This window comes from Schistocerca piceifrons, chromosome 11 (assembly GCF_021461385.2).
Source record: "Schistocerca piceifrons isolate TAMUIC-IGC-003096 chromosome 11, iqSchPice1.1, whole genome shotgun sequence".
NCBI classification, from domain to species: Eukaryota; Metazoa; Arthropoda; class Insecta; order Orthoptera; family Acrididae; genus Schistocerca; species Schistocerca piceifrons.
Window position 1 is genome coordinate 145,016,630 of NC_060148.1, and position 24,413 is coordinate 145,041,042.

A 24,413-nucleotide genomic window follows, 5' to 3' on the forward strand; every position below is an offset into this window, starting at 1 on the left:
ATCTCTGACTCTCTGTATGGTGGTAAAACATGCAATGTGTGGCTTTCGTGAGCAGTACAAAGAGTGGAAATGATGTTTATGATGATCTCTCTTCCAATTTTCCGTAGAGGTTCAGGAACTGTCAGAACCGAGGTGATGCAAAACTTTTTTTGATGTGTGTGGTTGTCATATGACTGTGTGTGTGTGTGTGTGTGTGTGTGTGTGTGTGTGTGTGTGTGTTTGTTGTACTTTGAAGAGTAGTACAGCATTCAATGAAAGTTACTTGCCCTGCCACAATAATTTATAGCTCAGGTTTTGAAGTCCACTCGTAATTCTTCTGTGACGGGCCTGCACTGAAATTTTGGTTTGTGTTTACAGAGCCTGTACCCAACAAGGGGGCCATTGGCAAGGCCTTCAAGAAGGAAGCGAAGGTGGTGAACGACCTGCTGGCAGCTATGGACTCCGAGAGTGTCAATCGGCTGGGAGAGGAACTCGAGAGCAAAGGGTGAGTGGCAGTCGACGTCCCTGTGTGTCCTGTCTCAAAACTGTAGCTCACCCGTAGGCTGTCCAGTGCCTTTCAGTGTAAGCTCCTATTTTGCCTGTAGTTCTTCAGTATAACTCGTTAAGGTTTTCCATTTACTGTCCTAAATAACAAAAACTTTCGTATACGTGTGGCGACACCTTGCGGGGTGTCTCTGAAGATTCGGTATCCCTCTTCGTACGAGTGAGGGAATAATTTACAGTACAATCCTGTTTTTACTTTCCCGCAATTAATGTTTTCTCACAATCTGAGACATTTTTTAATCACTCTGCAAATTTTCTATGTCCACAATGTTTGTGGTAACGTAATTTCCTTGCAGTTTACACAGTAATGAAACAGTATCAGTAGAGGAAAAACTTAAGTAAATTGAGAAAAGAAATGACGTCGGCACAGTGTTGCCCTTCGAGTAGTGTTTATGAACGTTATGTGACTAAATTTTTTGACACGAGGGCACTCTACTCTGCAAATCTGAATCTGTAAAATTTGTGCTCTGTCTTCTGCCTCTGCCGAGCTCAGCTCGACGCAGTGGCAGATAGGGGTAACCGGATTCGTTCGAACGGAGGTATCGTGACAGCTCGCGACTGTTTTCGAACTGTCTCTGCTGTGTGTGCACAGATTCGTGATTGTCGTGACACGTTTGTGTTACTCGAACACACATTTTGCGTGTTTCGCTGTGTGGCCACTTGTAGTGCCAGTTGTCACCTTTGCTCTTTCCATGTTGCTCAAATGTTTTTGGTTTACATAATGAAACACTGCACTATTTACACGGTTTTTCGTGCTTAATGAGGCGTGTTTTGAGAATTTATTCTCAAGTTCAGGTATTTTTATGTAAGCGTTTCGCCCACAAACAATGAGTGTGATGATTTGCATGTGTGTGATTTTGTGTATAATGGAGGAGGCACAGTACCTTACGACCTCAAAAAGATGACTATGGTGCACTACAAAAGAGGCAGAATGACACACGTGTAAACTTCAAACAAAATACTCGCGTAAATATTTGCCCCTGAGAATGAGAATTAATTCTCAAAACATGTCGTACTGAACGTGAAAGAATACATAACTGTTGTAGTGTTTCATTATTTAAATAAGAATTGGCACAATTCCGAGCTTTCCAAAAATATCAGTTATGACAGTAGAAATTTTTTCAAACATCCGTACTTCCCAGACAGTTACCAGTTGAAGTTGCATTAGTGACTAAATGTAGCACAAAATTCAGATAAACTTTATTAGATAATAATCAAGCTCATGACAACTTTAGAAAAAGTCCCTTGTAAAGTGTAAAAGCAGGGTTGGTATTCTTGCTCTGAAACTGATGAAAAACATTGGTGTCAGTATTGTATTGCATGTTTCTGTTGCAAAGCCACTACTGATGACACTGGACTCAGTAGTGATTAACAATGTGATGTTTGTGGGTGCACAGAAATGCACAGACAGGGTGAACAGCGACAGAAATAACAAATGTCCTTAGTTGTCACTTTGGCGAGGCCCCGGCTCATAAAATGACCCTACACGGTTGGTCAAGGCTTGCTTTCTGTTTCAGGTAGTATTAGGCAGGCTGTGTAGTGAATATAAGAGAATGTGAGAGCAAATATATATTCAATTTGCTAAGTAGTCTCCAGTGAAATACATTGGCAGAAAAGCAACTGAACTGAAAAGTTGCACTGTCAGGAATCCATGACCACTTAAAAGAAAAATGATTTGAAATTTAAAAGATCTATACCGATGTTTGTAAATTAATTATCTCACAACAAAACAGACCAGCAAGCTGCAGCCTGCTGTGCTTTCTTGCCACAGTTTCCGAATACCGTATCTGGCTTGACAGTATTACTCTCTGACAAATGCATGATACGTTGCAGTTCGCCCAGAAAGAATGTGGTTTTCTAGCCTAAGGAAAATCCCTGTTATATGAAAGCATCTACATCTACGTGATTACTTTGCTATTCACAATAAAGTGCCCAGAAAAGGGTTCAATGAACCACCTTCGAGCTCTCTCTCTACCATTCCATTCTCAAACAGTGTGCAGGAGAAACGAGCACTTAAATTTTTCTGTGCAAGCTCTAATTTATCTCATTTTATCGTGATGATCATTTCTCGCTATATAGGTGGGTGCCAACAGAATGTTTCTGCAATCTGAGGAGAAAACTGGCAATCGATATTTCATGAGAAGATCGCGCGCAACGAAAAATGCCTTTGTTTTAATGGTTGCCACCCCAGTTCACGTATCATGTCTGTGGCACTGTCTGCCCTATTTCACGATAATACAAAAGGAACTGCCCTTCTTTGAACTTTTTTAATGTCATCAGTCAGTCCCACCTGATGCGGATTCCACACCACACAGCAATACTCCAGAATAGGGTTGACAAGCGTGGTGTAAGCAGTCTCTTTAGTAGACCTGTTGCGCCTTCTAAGTGTTCTGCCAATGAATCGCTATCTTTGGTTTGCTCTACCGACAATATTATCTATGTGATCGTTCCAATTTAGGTTATTTGTAACTGTAATCCCTAAGTATTTACTTCAATTTACAGCTTTCAGATTTGTACGACTTAACGCGTAAAAGAAATATAGCAGATATCTTTTACTACTGGTGTGAATAACTTCACACTTTTGTTTATTCAGAGCCAATTGCCTCTTTTCGCACCATACAGATATCTTATCTAAAACAATTTCCAATTCATTTTGGTCATCTGATGACTTTACAAGACGGTAAATGACAGCACCATCTGCAAACAATCTAAGACAGCTACTCAGATTGTCTCCTATGTCGTTAATATAGATCGGGAACAATAGATGGCCTATAGCACTTCCTCGGGGAGCGCCGGATAATTACTTCTGTTTTACTCGATGACTTTCCATCTATTACTACAAACTGTGACCTTTCTGACAGGAAATCACGAATTCAGTTGCACAACTGAGGTGATGTTCCATAGACACACAGTTTGATTAAAGATGCTTGTGAGGAATGGTGTCGAAAGCCTTCTGGAAATCTAAAAATATGGAATCAATTTGACATCCCCTGTTGATAGCACTCATTGCTTCATGAGTATAAAGAGCTAGTTGTGTTTCACAAGAACAAGAAAGCACTGGAAAGGAAATAAGATTATAATTTAACGTACTGTCAACAGCAGCACTAGCTCGGATTGTGAAAGTGTGGGGAAAGAAGTCGGCCATGCTCTTTTTTAAGGAACCGACAAAGCATTCGCCTGGAGTGATTTAGGGAAATCGTGGAAAAATAATCCGAATGGCTAGATGTCGTGAGAGTTCAAGTTTTTAAATTACGTCATCGCCGGTCTTCAGCTCCGAGCAGTCTGTGAAGCCCCAACTCATTGATAAACTCTTCCCATATGCAAAACCAGAACTCAGCAACTACGATTTGTATGAAGGTTGTTATTACATCTTTGATTACAAACTCAGTCAGAAGTTAGTTGGTTAGGTGCATCTCCTTTGCACTAACACCAAACTCCAAAAGCAAAAAACAAGAGTGCATACGTCAGTATTTGCTGTAAACTATTAATCTCCTGGTCATCGCTATCCCACGATGTCACATTTCGTGCAGAAGATTCCTTGCCATCACTGAGCACTCCACACGTCGCCACACTGATCTTCGATTTAGTATTTCTAGGACGGCACAAAACACGTGTGGAACACCCCAGAAAACTAACAAATGACTTGCAACAAGACCCATTCCTTAGCAAATCTTCCCAAGAAGTGTTTAAACTTTTAATGTGTGTACAAATTTTCTAGATGAACATATGAACAGATCTGATAATAGAGCTTGTTCATCTATATTCAAAATTGGCATGAGATTTCCCCCCTCATTAAATAATTCATTTTCAAAAACCCCAGCGACAAAACACCTGGGAAATCTCATACCCTGACAATGTGGATTTGAACTGTCAGCCTCCAGAATGTTTCTCCAGCATGCTGACCACTGCGCTACCTCGCTTACTGGAAGAGATGGAAAGATACCTGTCTTGTGTTAGTACAAGGGCCGAGATGTCACGATACCTGTTCGTGCCGTAATTGTTTCGAATGTAACGTGAATGGCGCTTGTTATGTGGATGTGTTACAACGACGGCTGGTAGTTCAGCTGAAAGACGAGGGAATCACCGGAATACTTGCGGTTACAGCAGGAATGATCTCCGGCACACTGTACTATTCGGGTGTGTGAGCATGCTGGTGAACTATTTTGAGACTGTCGGATTGTGTGTGGTTCGGCAACATCTCTAGCTGCAGTGCAGTGACCGACACAATGCAGGTGACCCATTAGAAGAAATAATAGATGAAAAGCAGCAGTTTGCTTTTGTTCTACATTACATTAGGGCATATTCAATATCAACTTTCATAACATCCTGTTGTTTTTCTGATGGAGGTTGGGGAGGAGCATATTTAAAACCTTTCTCGAGCACTTTTTGTTCATTTGGAGACAGCACCGAGTTCAATAAGTTAATTACGCATTGTGAAAAATTTTGTTTACAGTTTGAGGTTTGAGGTACACTCACCTCCCTAATCATAGATAATTTCTTGTTCTGCCGCAAAAATACGTCATAAATGAGATCGCTTACACTTTGACGAACTTCTCGATCAAAAACATCGAACTCGTAGGGGTGCAACTTAGATGTGATTGCCATATGTACCACTTTTACATGTGTACACACGTTGTCACGAAGACGATACCATTTCTTCAATTCTTCCTTTATCCACGTGTATCTTGCGACATCGACAGCTCTGTTTGCAGCGGCGGATGTTCCTCTTGACTTTACGGAGACGTATTTTGGTGTAATTTTGCATTGCAAACACTGTTTGTTAAACGAAGTGTGTTGTGTTGACTTTGCTTTTTGTCCCAGTAATCCACTATAAAAGACGGATAATTGTGCTAACAGAATCTTCCATCAGTTCTTGCTTTGTAGAACAAAAGCTAACTGATGCTTTTCATTTATTATAATGTTGTTCTACCGAGAACCAGCGGAAGATTCTGTTAACATGAGAAATAACAGAGTTGTGTGTGGTATGACGCCAGTTTAAGACTGACGGATGATTGCGCAAAAGCTTGGAGTAAGTCTTTCGAAGTGAACCTCCTGAAATAACTCTGCAAGATATCGAGGAGGATGTAAAAAGGATAAACCTCTGTCTGTGTTGTATACAACTGCTCTGTATGCAGTTATTATACACTACCTGACAAAAAAAGTGAAGCACCCAGAAGGGGAGGAAGAAACAAAACGAAACGAAACTTTACGGGTCGAGAGGGTGTACAGTGCTATCACAACGATTGCAGTGTACAGTCGAGTTTACAAAGAAGTCTGCAGTACGAGCTTACGTATCGCTGTGACGTCGTAACCCCTCTGGCCGGTACGCACTAGCTGGAGGGTGTCGTAAAGCATCACGCCCTCTACTGAGACGAACCGGCCCACGGCTGTCGTAACCGGTACTCGAGATTGTCGGCACTGGCAGTGGGACGGAGTTGACGTACGAGCTGATCCCACACGTGTCGTACCGAGGACAGACCTGGGGTCTTACTAGCCACAGGAATACCTTAACGTCACAGAGACAGTTTGTGGACGAGCACTCTCCGCTGGAATGCCACTGCGGTACTGTCGCACGGTGTAACAGGTGAGGGTGCCGGATGTGGGTGACGTTCCTCTGTGGTGACGGAGATCCCTCGGTCGATACCGGCTGTGACCTGAAATTGTGCCTTGTGGCTCTCCACGGTGTGACACGAGGGATAACCCCACTGTTTGTCTCCAACATTGGAAGAATAGGACCTCTCTCCACTAGCCCTATTTGTATTGTCTGTACTGTTCAGTTCCGTAGGTTAGCCTCGGTAATGACACCATTTTTGAATCGGTAGCCGGTTAGTATTCTGTACACTACTGAGGCTCGTTACCGACCGAGAGGAAGTGACGTGTCGGTAAGGACACTCGTTCGGTTCAGTGTGGTTTGATTGTGGAGAGAATTTATTATTATTTGGATGTACTGATTATGTTCTAATGAATCACCAGGATGCATCTGAGTGGAAAGAGAATTCATAAATATTATTACATCCAACTGAGAATTGTGGAAGTGGACACAGTGCGCACAGTAGTGTTAAGGAAAAGCCGAGAGCGACGGAGGTGGTAAGCAGCTCGAGGAAATGTGGCACCGTGCAATTTGCTGACACAATCTGAGAGATGGACAGACCCTTTCGAAGTGCCCAAGAGCAACTCTCTCTCTCTCTCCCTCTCTCTCTCTCTCCCTCTCTCCCTCTCTCTCTCTCTCTCTCTCACACACACACACACACACACACACACACACACACACACACACACAGACAAAAGCAATACATGAAGCCAGTTCAGTGTTACTGGGATCTGAAGGTAAGAACATTCTCATTTTCTTCCACCATTTCCAGTGTCTCATATGACCACCGCTATTCACTGTGAACACACTTTTCAATGATAGTAATGGGAATAGCTTGTGAGGTAGTTGTCAGCTGGCGACTTCAGGCGCGGCGCATCGCAGCGGGTGTGCGGTCGTCGTGTGAGCTTACCCGCAGCTCTCGTCACTCTTCTTCGATCGGGTGGTGCGAGGAGAGACGGCACGGGGCCTTACGTGGAGCCGTACAGACTCGCTACCGAACGATTCGGAGAACTGTACGGAGACTCGGTCGCGGTAACTCTCCGCTCGGTGCACTCACCTACCGAACCGGTCGGCAGAGTGACCGAACGGTACAGAATAGGGCCGCAGGTCTCTGCCGTACTCGTCGACAGTGGGCATCGAGGATAGTACAAAACCGCCGTTCCTCACAGAACGGAGGGAGGTGCCGGAGCAGTCCACACTTCCAGATCACGACGTCATTCCAAACTCGACTGTTTAAGTTATGGTGCTGACAGTAGACAATGTGTGTGACAATAATTCTCTTGGCCGGCTGCTGCTGGTGTCTGAGTGATAGTGCATTTTTCAGTGAGTCGGTTACTCATTCTCAGATGGCAGACACAGACGGGAAACTTTCAGATGTGCTCAGAGAGCAGTACATCAGATGTGGTGGGTCGGAACCTCGACAGTGAGTACACCTGCTACCGAGTTCCGTGCAGACGGACGTCGAGCCACTGTCGTGTCTGGATACCCTAGAAACCTGTGTGTTGCACGGTTCTGCCTGACGGAGACCCTCGCCGAGTCCCCACTGGAGCTCTGTCGGGAGCCGATAACGTCTCGCTCGGGTGTCTGTGTCCTTCACTGCGGTCACCTGACATTTGACCCAGTTCGCACTCGTGTTCCCTACCTAGACTGCTGACGACACTAAATATGAACGTCACTAATGCGTTTTGGTGGCTGTTTCACCTTTTTGGTGGCTGTTCCATCTCTAATTGTAGTTTACACGTCCTCTGACGGTGTGTACTGTATGAATTTTTGTTGACATCGGACCATTTCTTCTAAATGCTTTGCCCATTTTGTCAGGCAGCGTACGTAAATATTTCCCCGCACATTGAACTGGTTACCTGACCACGGTAGCAGCAGTGTCGTCTTTATACTTCAGAAATTTACTAATTTCAGGAATAACCTATCTTACAGACAATGCAGTGGCCCACCACATAACAACGAGAGTAGCGGTATTTGCCTAGAGTTATCGGTGCTAACAGACAAGCGACACTGCATAAAATAACTGCAGAAATCAGTGTGGGGCATACGATGAGAATATCTGTTAGGTGAGTGCAGCAAAATTTGATGTTACTGGGGTACGACAGCAGACGACCGGTCCGAGTGCCTTTGCCGACAACACGACATCGCGTGCAGTGGCCTGGGCTTGTGTCTGTACCGATTGGACGATAGGTGATTGGAAAATCTTGCCCTTGTCAGACGAGTCCTGAGGACGGTACGGTTCGGGAATGGTGCACACCCCACGAAGCCGTGGACCCAAGTTGTCAACGAGGCACTATGCGAGCTGGTGGTGGCTCTGTGATGGTGTGGGCTGTGTTTACTTGGAATCGACTGATCCGCTGGTCCAACTGAACCAATAATCGACTGGAAATGGTTACGTTTGGCTACTTGAAAACCATTTTTAGCCGTTAGAGGACTTTGTGTTCCCAAGCAGTGATAGAATTTGTACGGATGACAGTCCAGCGTGTCAGTGGGACACGCAATTGGTCTGAAGAACTTTCTGGACAGTTCGAGTGAATGATTTGGCCACAGAGATCGTGCAACACGAGTTCTGTCGAACATTTATGGGACACCATCGAGAGGTCAGTTTTTTTTTTTTTTTTTTTTTTTGCCGCCACAAATTCCTTTCCTGTGCTAACCTCTTCATCTCAGAATAGCACTTGCAACCTACGTCCTCAATTATTTGCTTGACGTATTCCAATCTCTGTCTTCTTCTACAGTTTTTGCCCTCTAGTACCATGGAAGTCATTCCCTCATGTCTTAGCAGATGTCCTATCATCCTGTCCCTTCTCCTTATCAGTGTTTTCCACATATTCCTTTCCTCTCCAATTCTGCATAGAACCTCCTCATTCTTTACCTTATCAGTCCACCTAATTTTCAACATTCGTCTATAGCACCACATCTCAAATGCTTCGATTCTCTTCTGTTCCGGTTTTCCCACAGTCCATGTTCCACTACCATACAATGTTGTACTCCAGACATACATCCTCAGAAATTTCTTCCTCAAATTAAGCCCGGTATTTGATATTAGTAGACTTCTCTTGGCCAGAAATTCCTTTTTTGCCATAGCGAGTCTGCTTTTGATGTGCTCCTTGCTCCGTCTGTCATTGGTTATTTTACTGCCTAGGTAGCAGAATTCCTTAACTTCATTGACTTCGTGACCATCAATCCTGATGTTAAGTTTCTCGCTGTTCTCATTTCTACTACTTCTCATTACCTTCGTCTTTCTCCGATTCACTCTCAAACCATAGTGTGTACTCATTAGACTGTTCATTCCGTTCAGCAGATCATTTAATTCTTCTTCACTTTCACTCAGGATAGCAATGTCATCAGCGAATCGTATCATTGATATCATTTCACCTTGTATTTTAATTCCACTCCTGAACCTTTCTTTTATTTCCATCACTGCTTCCTCGATGTACAGATTGAAGAGTAGGGGCGAAAGGCTACAGCCTTGTCTTACATCCTTCTTAATACGAGCACTTCGTTCTTGATCGTCCACTCTTATTATTCCCTCTTGGTTGTTGTACATATTGTATATGACCCGTCTCTCCCTATAGCTTACCCTTACTTTTTTCAGAATCCCGAACAGCTTGCACCATTTTATATTGTCAAACGCTTTTTCCAGGTTGACAAATCCTATGAAAGTGTCTTGATTTTTCTTTAGCCTTGCTTCCATTATTAGCCGTAACGTCAGAATTGCCTCTCTCGTCCCTTTACTTTTCCTAAAGCCAAACTGATCGTCACCTAGCGCATTCTCAATTTTCTTTTCCATTCTTCTGTATATTATTCTTGTAAGCAGCTTCGATGCATGAGCTGTTAAGCTGATTGTGCGATAATTCTCGCACTTGTCAGCTCTTGCCGTCTTCACAATCGTGTGGATGATGCTTTTCCGAAAGTCAGATGGTATATCGCCAGACTCATATATTCTACACACCAGCGTGAATAGTCATTTTGTTGCCACTTCCCCCAATGATTTTAGAAATTCTGATGGAATGTTATCTATCCCTTCTGCGTTATTTGACCGTAAGTCCTCCAAAGCTCTTTTAAATTACGATTCTAATACTGGATCCCCTATCTCTTCTAAATCGACTCCTGTTTCTTCTTCTATCACATCAGACAAATCTTCACCCTCATAGAGGCTTTCAATGTATTCTTTCCACCTATCTGCTCTCTCCTCTGCATTTAACAGTGGAATTCCCGTTGCACTCTTAATGTTACCACCGTTGCTTTTAATGTCACCAAAGGTTGTTTTGACTTTCCTGTATGCTGAGTCTGTCCTTCCGACAATCGTATCTATTTCAATGTCTTCACATTTTTCCTGCAGCCATTTCGTCTTAGCTTCCCTGCACTTCCTATTTATTTCATTCCTCAGCGACTTGTATTTCTGTATTCCTGATTTTCCCGGAACATGTTTGTACTTCGTCCTTTCATCAATCAACTGAAGTATTTCTTCTGTTACCCATGGTTTCTTCGCAGCTACCTCTTTTGTACCTATGTTTACCTTCCCAACTTCTGTGATGGCCCTTTTTAGAGATGTCCATTCCTCTTCAACTGTACTGCCTTCTGCGCTATTCCTTATTGCTGTATCTATAGCGTTAGAGAACTTCAAACGTATCTCGTCATTCCTTAGTACTTCCGTAGCCCACTTCTTTGCATATTGATTCTTCCTGACTAATGTCTTGAACTTCAGCCTACTCTTCATAACTACTATATTGTGATCTGAGTCCATATCTGCTCCTGGGTAAGCCTTACAATCCAGTATCTGATTTCAGAATCTCTGTCTGACCATGATGTAATCTAATTGAAATCTTCCCGTATCTCCCGGCCTTTTCCAAGTATACCTCCTCCTCTTGTGATTCTTGAACAGGGTATTCGCTATTACTAGCTGAAACTTGTTACGGAACTCAATTAGTCTTTCTCGTCTTTCATTCCTTGTCCCAAGCCCATATTCTCCTGTAACCTTTTCTTCTACTCCTTCCCCTACAACTGCATTCCAGTCGCCCATGACTATTAGATTTTCGTCCCCCTTTACATACTGCATTACCCTTTCAATATCCTCATACACTTTCTCTATCTGTTCATCTTCAGCTTGCGACGTCGGCATGTATACCTGAACTATCGTTGTCGGTGTTGGTCTGCTGTCGATTCTGATTAGAATAACCTGGTCACTGAACTGTTCACAGTAACACACCCTTTGCCCTACCTTCCTATTCATAACGAATCCTACACCTGTTATACCATTTTCTGCTGCTGTTGATATTACCCGATACTCATCTGACCAGAAATCCTTGTCTTCCTTCCACTTCACTTCACTGACCCCTACTATATCTAGATTGAGCCTTTGCATTTCCCTTTTCAGATTTTCTAGTTTCCCTACCACGTTCAAGCTTCTGACATTCCACGCCCCGACTCGTAGAACATTATCTTTTCGTTGATTATTCAATCTTTTTCTCATGGTAACCTCCCCCTTGGCAGTCCCCTCCTGGAGATCCGAATGGGGGACTATTCCGGAATCTTTTGCCAATTGAGAGATCATCATGGCACTTCTTCAAATACAGGACACATGTCCTGTGGATACACGTTACGTGTCTTTAATGCAGTGGTCAGTTAGTGTTCACAAAAAACCACAGTTGAGCTAAGATTGAAATTTCTAGCACTGTAAGGGTGCACCCGGGACTTCCTTTTCATTTTCAATTTTCTGAGCTTTAAATAATGGTAAGCCGAGTAATGTCCTCTTCAGAAGAGCTCATTATTCTAACTGAAAAATAAATGTGATTTGTGTTGTCTTGTTGTTCCTTATATCACTACATTGGGAACACAAAGTTTCATGTCGTGCAACCTTTATTGCAGTGTCGAAACAATGGAAAATCAAGGGTGGAATAATGACAATATTATGAAAAGAATAGATTTGCTATTCAGCATATGAGTTGTATACAGGTACAACAATAAGACTGTTACTGTATTTACTTAAATCTAAGCCGCACCTGAAATTTGAGACTCGAAATTCAAGGGTACAGTGAAGTTTTAGACTTGCTTTTGTGCACGCTACCACCGCTTACAATTAAAATGAAAAAAGAGAGGAATCGTCTCATTAGCGAAACATGGCAAGACACTGCTATTTGTTGTTACTTACACTACTGCTTTCTTTGATAATGATCAACAAAACCAAATAATAGACTGCATATGCTAGAATTTGTTCCGAACGAGAGTTTAGCAAAGATTTTTCTCCGTTTGAAAATCTTTGCAGACGCCTCTTTAGTACATTATATTCTGCACAGAAATTAGTCATCTTAGATTTGTGCTTCATTTCTGATTGTATCACTATTCAGCATAAGAATAATACAAATATAAACATGACATTATATGTATATTCTTCCACATTTGCTTTTGTCTCACTCTAGTTTCGTAGTTTATTAGGCAGACAGGATTTAAATGAGATAGCAGCAAAGACAAAAGAATACTTGGCATAATGAATGAGATTTTCACTCTGCAGCGGAGTGTGTGCTGATATGAAACTTCCTGGCAGATTAAAACTGTGTGCCGGACCGAGACTCGAACTCGGGACCTTTGCCTTTCGCTGGCAAGTGCTCTACCAACTGAGCTACCCAAGCACGACTCACGCCCCGTCCTCACAGCTTTACTTCTGCCAGTATCTTGTCTCCTACCTTCCAAACTTTACAGAAGCTCTCCTGTGAACCTTGCAAAGGTCCCGAGTTTGAGTCTCGGTCTGGCACACAGTTTTAATCTGCCAGGAAGTTACATGGCATAATGTTTACATTCTTCTACCTTTTCTTTTAATTTACTTACTGTCGCATAGGTTTTGGCGACAGTATTTATCTTTGTGCCTGCAAAACACGCCTGTGTAGTGCTACATATATTAGACGGCAGAAGTTCGTTGTGGCGGCACCTACTGACATTTTTCAGAACTTCCGCTTACTTTGCACTTGATTCTAAGCCGCACGCGGCTTTTTGGATTACAAAAACCGGAAAAAAGTGCGGCTTAGATTCGAGTAAATACGGTAAACAAGTAAGCTTTCAGCCAAAAAAGCTTATCGGATTCCCGCCCCCCACCCCCCTCACCACATACGTATACATTCATACAAATACAATTTTCACACACAGGACCTGTTGAGACCACACTGCAAGCTGCTGCGCACGATGGGAGATGCAACCAGGTGGTGGTGGTGGTGGTGGTGGTAAGGAGGAGACCGTGGCAAGGAGGGCAGGGGGAGGGATAGCTGGATAGGGATGGGGGACAGTAAAGTTCTGCTTGTGGGAGCATACAGGGAGGGGTGGAAAGAGGGTGGGGCAGGTAGATGCAGTCGGGAGGTTAGGCTGACGGGAGGGGGGCATTGGTGTAAAAGACTGTGTAGTGCTTGAATGGGAACAGGGAAGGAGCTAGATGCGTGAAGGACAATTATTAACGAAGGTTGAGGCCAGGAGGGTTACCAGAATGTAGGACGTATTGCAATGAGAGTTCCCACTTGTGCATTTCAGAAAAGTTGGTGTCAGTAGGAAGGATCCAGATGGCACAAGCCGTGAAGCAGTCACCGAAACGGAGAACGTTGTCGGGCAGCGTGCCTGGCAACTGGGTAGTCCAGCTGTTTCTCGGCCACAGTTTGTCATTGGCCATTTGTGCAGATGCATAGCTTGTCCTGCCCATGCAGAACATTGCAGCTTAGTTTGTAGATCACAGGACTTGTTTTGCAGGTAGCCCTGCCTTTGATGAGATACGTGATGCTTGTGACCGGACTGGAGTATGTGGTGGAAGGATGTGTGGCACATGTTTTGCAATAGTCGTATGAGGTGGAACCAAAATTTTCTGGACAGTTGCTGCCATCTGGAAAGTACGAGTAGTGGATCTTTGCATCGCTAGATGGTGAGAGCTGCATATCTGACGAGTCCGTGTGCAGAGTGACAGTCAGGTGGGAGGACATGTTCGTGTCAACATTGATTTCTGTAATACTCTGTTTGGTGTTTGGTGATTTTACGACGGATCCGCGAACGGAACAGCGCGTGTGTATCAAATTCTGTGTGAATCTCGGGAAAAGTGCTCCTGCAATGATTCGACGAGTGTCGAGACAAAGCAACAATCGTTCTGGTGATAGAGCCGGGGATCTCCGAGACCCAAACGAGTAAGGCAGGTGAAGAGCACGATCCTCGTCGTCTTTGATACCGAGGGAATTGTGCTCGAAGAATTCGTCCCACCCAACCAAACAGTGAATTCCACACACTACTGTGACGTTTTGCGACGGCTCCGTGAAAATGTGTGGCGACGACGGCCCGAACTTTAGTGTCGAGGGAACTGGCTGCTGCGTCACGAAAACGTGCCCTGTCACACGTCCTTGCTGACCGGGACCTTTTTGGCAAAAAACGTGGCCGTTGTACCCCACCCTCCATACTCGCCAGATTAGTCACCTTGCGATTTTGAGCTGTTCCCAAAACTGAAACTCTAGTCGAAAGGCCTTCTGTTCGACACTCCAGAGAGGATTCGAGAAGCATTGCTAGCGGTGATAAACACCCTTAAAGAACAGGGCTTCCAGAAAATGTTTGACCAGTGGCAGAAGTGCTGGGACTGGTGTGTATGTGCGGATGGGAACTACTACATCTACGTCTACATTTATACTCCACTAGCCACCCAGCGGTGTGTGGCGGAGGGCTCTTTATGTGCCACTGTCATTACCTCCCTTTCCTGTTCCAGTCGCATATAGTTCGCGGGAAGAACGACTGCCAGAAAGCCTCCGTGCGCACCCAAATCTCTCTAATTTCACATTCGTGATCTCCTCGGGAGGTATAAGTAGGGGGAAGCAATATACTCGAAACCTCATCCAGAAACCAACACCGACTCAAAGGAAGGCCTCGGTGCTTGTTCGTGACGTCATGTCAGCTAGGCACGGCGAACGCCAGGTCTGTTGCAGGCATACTCATAATGGTGGTGTCTCCCTCTCTGACACAGGAAAATGTCAAATTATTGGCAGTAGTTGACCAATACACATTGTTCTGAGAGATTTCTGCAATCAATTAATTATGCAATTCATTACACTTCTTAACAAATAGTGTACTCCTGAACTTAAATTTCCACCTGTTTTAAGGATTGAGATTCAAAAACAACTTCATGGTCCAGCAGCAACAGAATTCGTGCTCCTTTACCTTATTTGTAAATCTGACGAAGTTACGTTTGTACTGGGTTGCTTTTACAAGAAACTGTGAACATACTGGTCCTCTTCTTTAGGTATCTTGGTTGACTATGCGCTGAGGAACACTGAGTGTTAATGAAATATCTTGCGATTGTACACGTTGGGGGAAGAGGGGAATATTTATCTTTTCTAATGTGCATGTTTAAAAAAGTTGAAGCTCAGCAGTATTTTCGATGTATGAAGCTATTTTGTTTCCTGTTTAGAATTCCTTTAGTTGAAAACGACTGTAATCTAATGAGTGGCAACAGTTGGACATTTACACATATAAATCAGTTCACATTTCCAGTGACAATGTCAAACGAAAATAAAGAAATAAATAAATAAAAGAAACGAGTTAATTGTAAGGGGGGTTGGGCTAAGTTTCGATAACAAAATGGATCAAGTAAATATGGTTACTTGAGTGTAAAATTTCCGAAGCTTGCAATGGGGCAAAGCGTCTTCTCATATTGATCTACATTTGTTTCGACAAGATTCAGTAATACAGAACTATGATCTTCATTTGTAGCTTTACGATAGTAAGAAAATCTTTCATCTAAATAAAACTGCAGAATCCAAAACAATACCAAACATTTTGTCCAAAAATAAGAGATTTATAGTGATAAGCACGCCCAGGTGTATCTGCCTGCAACAGACCTGGCGTTCACCGTGCCTAGCTGACGTGACGTCACCAACAAGCGCCGAGGCCTTCCTTTGAGTCGGTGTTGCACCCTCTCGAAACCTGGACAGCAAGCTACACTGTGATGCAGAGTGCCTCTCTTGCAGAGTCTGTCACTTGAGTTTGCTAAACATCTCCGTAACGCTATCACGCTTACCAAATAACCCTGTGACGAAATGCGCTTCTCTATCTCCTCTGTCAACCCGATCTGGTACGGATCCCACACTGATGAGCAGTACTCGAGTATAGGTCGAACGAGTGTTTTGTAAGCCACCTCCTTTGTTGATGGACTACATTTTCTAAGGACTCTCTCAACGAATCTCAACCTGGCACCCGCCTTACCAACAATTAATTTTATATGATCATTCCACTTCAAATCATTCCGTACACATATTCCCAGATATTTTAGAGAAGTAACTGCTACCGGTGTTTGTTCCGCTATCATATAATCGTACAATAAAGGATCCTTCTTTCTATGTAGTCGCAATACATGACATTTGTCTATGTTAAGGGTCAGTTGCCACTCCCTGCACCAAGTGCCTATCCGCTGCAGATCTTCCTGCATTTCGCTGCAACTTTCTAATCCTGCAACCTCTCTGTATACTTCGAGGGTGATGGTGACCATTAGTCCGAGGGTAAGGTTTTCGACAGATGGCAGCACCAGTCCCAAAAGTTTTGGATAGCACTTCGTATTACAAGGATATGACCCACGAAATGAGGGGCTGGAAGCAGGGATCGAGTAGTCTCCTTGTTGTGCCTGTTGGCAACTCGGCATCTCCTGCTGTCTATACTTTTCATAATATTGTCTTTATTGTAATGTGTCGTATCACTTCACTTGTAACCACACCGTAGGATAAAAAAGATCGAGGGACGTACAGCCCGACACGTGTCCAGAGGTGGGTACACTCACTCGAAGGCGGAGATAAGATACCTTTAACAGTGGCCCTGGCTTATTTCTGATAGAAGTGGCTTTGGGTAACTGTTTTGTCACCGGCTTATCACTCACCACAGTGCTGGGATTTGTGGCATCCGTCTTATTCACAGGTGGGGTACCTTTACGAGAGACGGTACTGTCGGCCTTCACGATACCGTCGTGTGGGCTATAGGGAATTCCCGCACTACAGTGGCCGTGAATTGTTGGCAATAGTTCAGCCTTATTGTGTGAGGACTGGTCGTCCTTCCACAGCACATCACAGGTGAGGTGTATCCGCACTTTATGCAGGTGACCGTGCCTCCCCTGCTCGGAGAAGTACCTCTGGTGATAGGAAGGATAATGTGGCTACTCTACAGTGGTGCTATGGCTCACTGCCCTCTTGAGAATGGAGGTAAACCACTAGTAGGGGCAAAACATTCTCGCGCACCTAGTGTGTGTTCTCGTGAATGCTTTCCGTCGGCGGAAGCTGCATTGTCAAAAACGTTGTATCTCCACCTTCCCGTCAGTGTGCCTCCCTTGTAATGCATTTTTGACTGTGTGCCTATATGAGTTTTGCTGCTCCTTACACTCGCAGGGATCATTTCTGGCAGTTTTTGACTGTTTAACAAAATCAACCTGTATATATATTTGGGTAGTGCAGGTAAATTTGTCATAATCAGTGGATATGGGGTCCAGATGTTCTGCTGCCATTGTGACAATTGTTACGGAAGACAGGTTCGAGCCAGTCGGTCGTCCTTTGCTGTCACCGCAGACACTCTACGGGCACAAATCTCTTCTCGTCACAGAGAGTACGTGCTGCGCGGCGAGGGAGACGTGGAGTTCCGGTTGACTGCGGACATGCTGTCGGTACGGCGGGGGCAGAAGACGCTGCACGTGGAGGAGGTGACGCCCAGCGTGGTCGAGCCGTCGTTCGGCGTGGGGCGCATCATGTACGCGCTGTTCGAGCACAGCTTTCGCACGCGGCCCGGCGACGAGCAGCGGACGTACTTCTCGTTGCCGCCCGTCGTCGCCCCACTCAAATGCTCGGTGCTGCCGCTCAGTGGCAATGCGGAGTTCCAGCCATTTGTGCAGCAGCTGTGTGAGTATCTCGCAACGGAGTATTGTGAGGAGTGGAAAATCTGAGACGGAAGCTGTGTGAGCAGATGTGGACGGGAGGAAAACGCGAATGTTCACTTCCTCGGCTCGGGACGTTTCTTCCTCTTACCCGCTGTTAATAAATTGTGCGATATTTGAACGAAACCCGTTCTTCTTTTTTCTCGGCCCTCGAGTTTTGATACAATGCCAAAAAAATTATTAGTTACGCCACACACATAATGTAGATTACTTACCTTTTGAAACACACTGAATATTAGAAAGGAATATGGGAATGCAGGCTTTCTCAATGAATTTCGATGTTGAAATCTTCTCAGATTATTGGCCGAGTCGAGGTCTCATTCTGCGGCAACATTTTGACAAATTTCGTAATTGTCATCTTCGAGTGAAGTGTCAGCTTTGTGTCCAGTTTGTATATTTATAGATATTGGACCACAGTCTCTTCTGTCTCATCTGCAACAGCTATCACGGATAGTGGTGGGGGGCGGGAGGGTCTTCCCGACATATTAGGGTCCTAGCGAAGGTGCCTGCCTATTCCGTCCACTGCCTTCATTGATTTCATATCGGAACACTCTTGACACATTCTTGCTTACGCTACAGTCGGTGCAGAGATCAATTAGAAATGGCAATACCAATTGAGAAGATCATCGTGGACCCGTATCTCCACTGCCTCTTTGATGGTAGAGTCCCAGAACCCCTTCATCCGGCGCAGTACCTCTGTCTTTTAATGATCTAACTTATGACCTTCGTAGAAGATGTGCTCTGCCACTGTAGATTTGTCCATTTAGCTATCTCCAACATCCTGGCAGTGTCGGCTGTCGGCAACCCCCCATACAGACGGAACACCAAACATTTTGTCTTCTTCTGGATCAACTTCTTTCTTCTTCTCGGTTGGCAGGAGAGCACATCTTATCTGTCTCTTCAAGTTGCCGTTATTGCACGAGGTTTCCCTCAGATGCAGCAACTCGGTGGGTACTCTCTCCGTGCCACCTACGTCTCGTGCTCTGTGCACTAGGATGGTGAGCACAGATTTGTGTTGTGCTGGATAAGGCAGATATTGAAATTTAGGTACAGGCCCGTGTGTTTCTTTTTTTCTATAGACATTATGCCCCAGTGTGCCATCAGTTTTCTTCCTTATCAGGATATTGCAGAAAGGTGTAGGTGTGGAGGTAGAAGTCGAGTTCACAGTGGAGGTAGATGAAAACAGATGCCTGCCTTTCTGCAATATCCTGATAAGGAAGAAAACTGATGGCACACAGGGACATTCTGTTTATAGAGAAAGGGGACATAGGACTTGTACCTAAATGCCAATAACTGCACCACCATCTAGCACAATATAAATACACGATTACTGTCCTGGTCCAAAGAGCACGAGACGTATGTGGTAGGGAGAGTCTGCCCACTGTGTTGCAGCAGCTGAGGGAAACCTTACACGAGGACTACTCGGAGACAGAGATGAGATGTGCTCTCCAGCTGAGCAAAAAGAAGAAAGAAGACTATCCGGAAGGAGACGTACAGTGTCCGGTGTTCCTTCTGTACGCTGGGTCAACTGTGGCCGACATTGGCTAAAATCGAAAGTATATTTGGCTCAGTGAAAGACAAGCTAGGACGGCAGACACCCGAGTCTACAGTGTCAGTTGTGAATGTGGCAAGCAATATACTGCTGTATTTCACAGTGCCACCCACATCATCTGAGAAGTGTTCACCTCAGACGAATGGACAAAGCTGTAGTGGCAGAGCGCACCCTCCACAAAAGTTGCACATTTGATTTTCGACAGATAGAGGTGGTGCGGCGGACGAGTGGATTCTGGGACTCGATCGGCAAAGAGTTAGTGGAGACACGGGTCCACGACAATCTTGTCAACTGGGATAGCGGTTTTCATCTGAGCACTGCAAGCGAGACTATGTCAAGAGAACTCTGATGTGAAAGGATGAAGGCAACAGACGGAAGAGACGGACGGCACCGGGATGCGACACCGGGCCCCTGCGACACACCAGGAAGCCCCCCCCCCCCCCCCCCCCCCACCTCCCCACTACCGTCTACGATCCATTGTAACATTAAGAGTCAAGACAGCTGTAACGGAACTTGAATAGCATAAAGTTATCGTTAAAAACGCACGCCGCGTGATTTGCTACGATTTGGTTGGTCATAATAGTAGTAACATGCTTCCGAATACAATTAAAATATAACGACGATACCTGTTTAGCGTTATTGGAAATAATATGTAATAAATTAATGAGTAAGGTAGCCGATCCTATATGAAGAGGTAAAATTGGGCATATTAAGGTGTTTTGCTTTATATCGACTAAGCCGATGATACGGCGTCTTTTTTTTCCGTTTACTCTTAGAAAAAAGAAAAAAAAAGAAAAACAAGTAACGAAGTGCTAATTGTGCGTTGTGAAAAATATAGGGGCGAATTTTAAATAGCTACAGTGTATAATCAGATTAACAAATGGACATTCAGTTACGCGAAATAGCCGACAGTGAAGTGTGGTCATTAAATTGAGTACACCTACAGGGCGGTCAATTCCAGGATAAGTCTATTCGCGTCTCACGAGGCACGCGGTATTGAGACCGGTTTTTTTTTTTATTATATCACGGAGAGCGGGCTTCAATCAATAAAAAAGAGAAAAGTTGTATCATTATCATTGACTGTTGGTGTTAAGCAACCAAAACTGTTCATCAAAGGGTTTCGGTGAATGAGTGGTGAATGCGAAATGAAACTGTGAACGAAGTTATGTTAAATAAAGCAGAAGAGACAAGACAGTTTGGTCGTATCTGTTATTATTCCATAAACCGTAACATGTACTGTCGTTGTACGAAGCCTTTGAAGGGAACTCGTTACGAGTTAAGTTTTGGGGACCTGGTCAACAGGGGATAGTTCGTAGATCTTAACTACTGCAGCTATTCTGGAATCAGGTGCTACCGTGACCGTTGTGTGTTGTCTATGGCTTAAGGTCATCATATCTCATGCTCTAAGATCGACGCGCCTTTCCTCTTGGTATAACGGTGTCTCACGGTAACCACGACAACGCCGACGGCGAAGGAAGATACGGTAGAAGTGGCGCCACAACGTGCGGCTCGATCGAGGAGGATTGCTGCATCGAGTCGCGTGTCATCCGGATTCACGAACCCTAGAGTTGGAAAATATTGTAGCAGCCAGTGAGTCTGTCCAATGAAAGTGGTATTCTTCAATAATCGCTAAAAGTGAGCGATACTACCAGGTATGATTAAAATAACTGTATAATTATAAAAAAAAGGAAGCTGAGACTTGTGATTTCGGTAGATAAATATATATAAATACATAGTGAAAATAAGTGTATGTCTTGGTAGTGAATAATCATGTCAAAACGAACGAAAAGAATACATGATAATGTGCAGTTGAGTAGAGTAATGAGTAGAGAGAGAGAGGAAAGTGAAGAGGAAAGGGATGATGCATCCCATGAGCTCAATGTGGGACAGGAGGCATGTACAGATAAAAATACAGTTATTGATTTAGAGCCGTTAGGAGATTCAAATGCAATGATAAGTAAGGTAAGCAGCGTGGGAGAACATAAAGATCTTGAGGTTTCGGAAGTAGATCAGCAAGTTTATGCTCAAAATGGAAATATTAATCAAAAAATGTTTGATATGCTGGTATCAATAAATACTCAAATGGGTGTAATGAATGGAAGACTTGGTTCACTAGAAAAAGATGATAAGCAATTAAAAGAGGACAATCAAAAGTTAAATGAAAAATTTGAGGCCAAATTTGGTTCATTAGAAGTTAAAATGGATTCTTTGGAAAGCAAACTGAACACCTTTGATTATAAACTGGAAAATACTAAGAAAGAATTAAAGGCGGACTGGGAGATTCAATTAAATGCGAAATTTGGAGAACTAGATGTAGAGTTTTCTAACACCTTAGAAAGGCAATATAATAATTTAATGGGAAAACTTCATAACGTAGAAAAGAAATATGAGGTAGTTTCGAAGAGTTATGATGGCCTGTCCAATAGGATGGTTAAGTGTGAAAGCAGCTGTTTCAATGCTAGCGCACAGATAGAAGAGCTTTCGAAACAAATAGTCGAGTTTGAGTCCGATGCTCGTAAGGGGATTGACAAGTATTTAGTAGATCAAACTAAAAGACTTGACGAAGATCTATCTGAATGGATAGAAATAAAAGGAAATGAAATTGTAGACAAGGTTAAGACTACTATTGGATCCCACCCAAATGAAAATATCAATGAGCACCTAAGTAGAAATGATGAATTACTTAAGCTCTTCACTAGCGAATTTCAGAAAATAAAAGACAAAATAGTTGATGAGTTACCTAAATGGCAAAAGGAAACCAATCATAAAATGGCGGAGTTAGAACGAAAGTCATCACAAAATTTGTTGACAGAGGACGAACGTTCGGAGAATAGGTCGAAAAACAACCGAACATGTGATAATACGAAGTACAATTGTGGTGAAAAATTGCATTGGGAAGTTGATGATTCGGTTGGTAAAGATGATGATTCTTTTGGTCAGCGAGGATATTTGTCCTCTTTAAAGGTGGAGAACAGCTTTTTTAAAAGTAGACAATTCCCAACATTCTCCACTGAAAAGAGCAACCTGCATCCGAAAATCTTTATCAATAATTTCAAAAGAATATTTCCGCGTAGCTGGTCAGAACACGACCGACTTCAATTTATAGTATCCAAAATTACCGGAGAAGCCGCATTATGGGCCGCCGAAGTAAGTGAAAGTTGCCATACTTGCGCTGGGTTTGAACAACTTTTTTTGACTAAATACTGGTCGTCGAGTAAACAAGAGAAATTAAGAAAAGAGGTTTACCAACCTGAGTATTTTAACAGTAAAAGGAGTACTTTAAGGCAATATTTTGAAAAGTACATAAATAAGACACGTTATTGGAGTGATCCAATTTCTCACAAGGAAGTGATCAGAATTTTGAAGGGAAGGTTGCCCATAAATATACATGAAAAGTTAATAAATGTTCCTGACCATGACGTAGAACAATTCTTGTCGGTGATTGACTCTATAGATATGATTATGGAAGACGCAAGACAAATGAGTAGTAATCAAATGTCGACTCACACTCATAGTAATACGAATAATTATAATAATAATTTAACGTATGATAATAATAATAATACCGAAAACCAGTTCAAACCCGCATCACAGGAGCGTGGACAATCTTCATCCTATGGTTGCAATAAAAACAATGATTATAATAAATATAGAAGAGATACTTACTGTGCTAGAGGTAAACCTCGATATGGTGACGCGAATGTGCATAGTAGTGATATTAATAAGAGCAACAGGTACCCAAGTGATGAACCCAATTGCATTCGACCTTGGGAAGATAATTCGAAGCATAATGTTCATCGGCAGGATGGAACAAATGCCTCGAGTCCTCATCCAGCACAAGGAGTTATACCAATGGGCGAAGGAGCCTCCAATGTGCGACGGGGTGAATCCAATGTGCGACGGGGTGAATACCATAACTCGGATCATACTGTACGGATTGTGGAAGTTCATGAACCCCCACCGATGACTCAACGAGATAGATTAAACTAATACCAGTCACCAAATGCCTTCCTAGGATGACTGGAAAGGAGAAGGAAGGCAGGCACCAATTTGAACTGAGAGTATTAAGGTACAATAATGATCAGGATATAAGGAGTGAGTTAATTGAAGAAAAACCTGAAGTTTCTAATAAATGTGGACAAATTTTACAGGCAATAATTCCAACAAGTATAAATAATGTTGAGGTTGAAATATTAATTGATACTGGAGCAACTATTAGTGTCATGACGTTGGACTGTTTAAAACAGATAAGCCGAGGGGTAAAAATGCCCACTTTTCCTATCACAGGATGTACCGTGTCTGGCGCGTTCATCGCAAAAATGCAAAAAGTTGTGAAACAGGTACGTGTCGACGTTACAATACAGGAGGCTCAAATAGAAAGTACATTCCTGGTTGTTCCTAAAATGACAGTACCATGTATCTGGGGTTTGGATTTTTTATGCGAGACCGGTGCAATCACTAATTTAGAGAAAGGTGAATGTATATTTAATTCAAATGGTAATGTTTTGACAGCCACCCTGAGAAAGGGCCGAGTAATTCCAAATCAGTTGTGTATGAATCTAATGGTAAAATATGTCAGTATTGATGATGAAAATGTGTATGATATATGCCTTATTGAATGTTCTGAAGAAATGATGGATAAAATGTCATTGCAGGAAAAGGTGTTAAAATCAGAATATTTATCTGTTATCCAAAGGGATGAACTGTACTACTTGTTGGAAGCATATCAGTCAATTTTTAGTAAACGTCCGGGTATAATAAAAGACTTTGAATACCATATAAAGACGTATGCACATAAACCCTTTTGT

At 43.3% G+C, this 24,413-nt stretch overlaps 1 protein-coding gene across 2 annotated transcripts in view; it reads left to right on the top strand.

The window, feature by feature from the left end:
• LOC124720495 (glycine--tRNA ligase) overlaps nt 1–24,413 on the top strand; it is a 148,386-nt gene that overhangs the window by 100,541 nt on the left and 23,432 nt on the right. For both annotated transcript variants that reach the window (XR_007006175.1, XM_047245854.1), the window contains exons 10-11: nt 358–484; nt 17,726–18,018. Coding sequence is in view for 1 of the 2 variants with exons in the window: in XM_047245854.1 (XP_047101810.1) it covers nt 358–484; nt 17,726–18,018 (420 nt within the window). In the remaining variant the exon portion in view is untranslated. The remainder of the gene's footprint in view (nt 1–357; nt 485–17,725; nt 18,019–24,413) is intronic.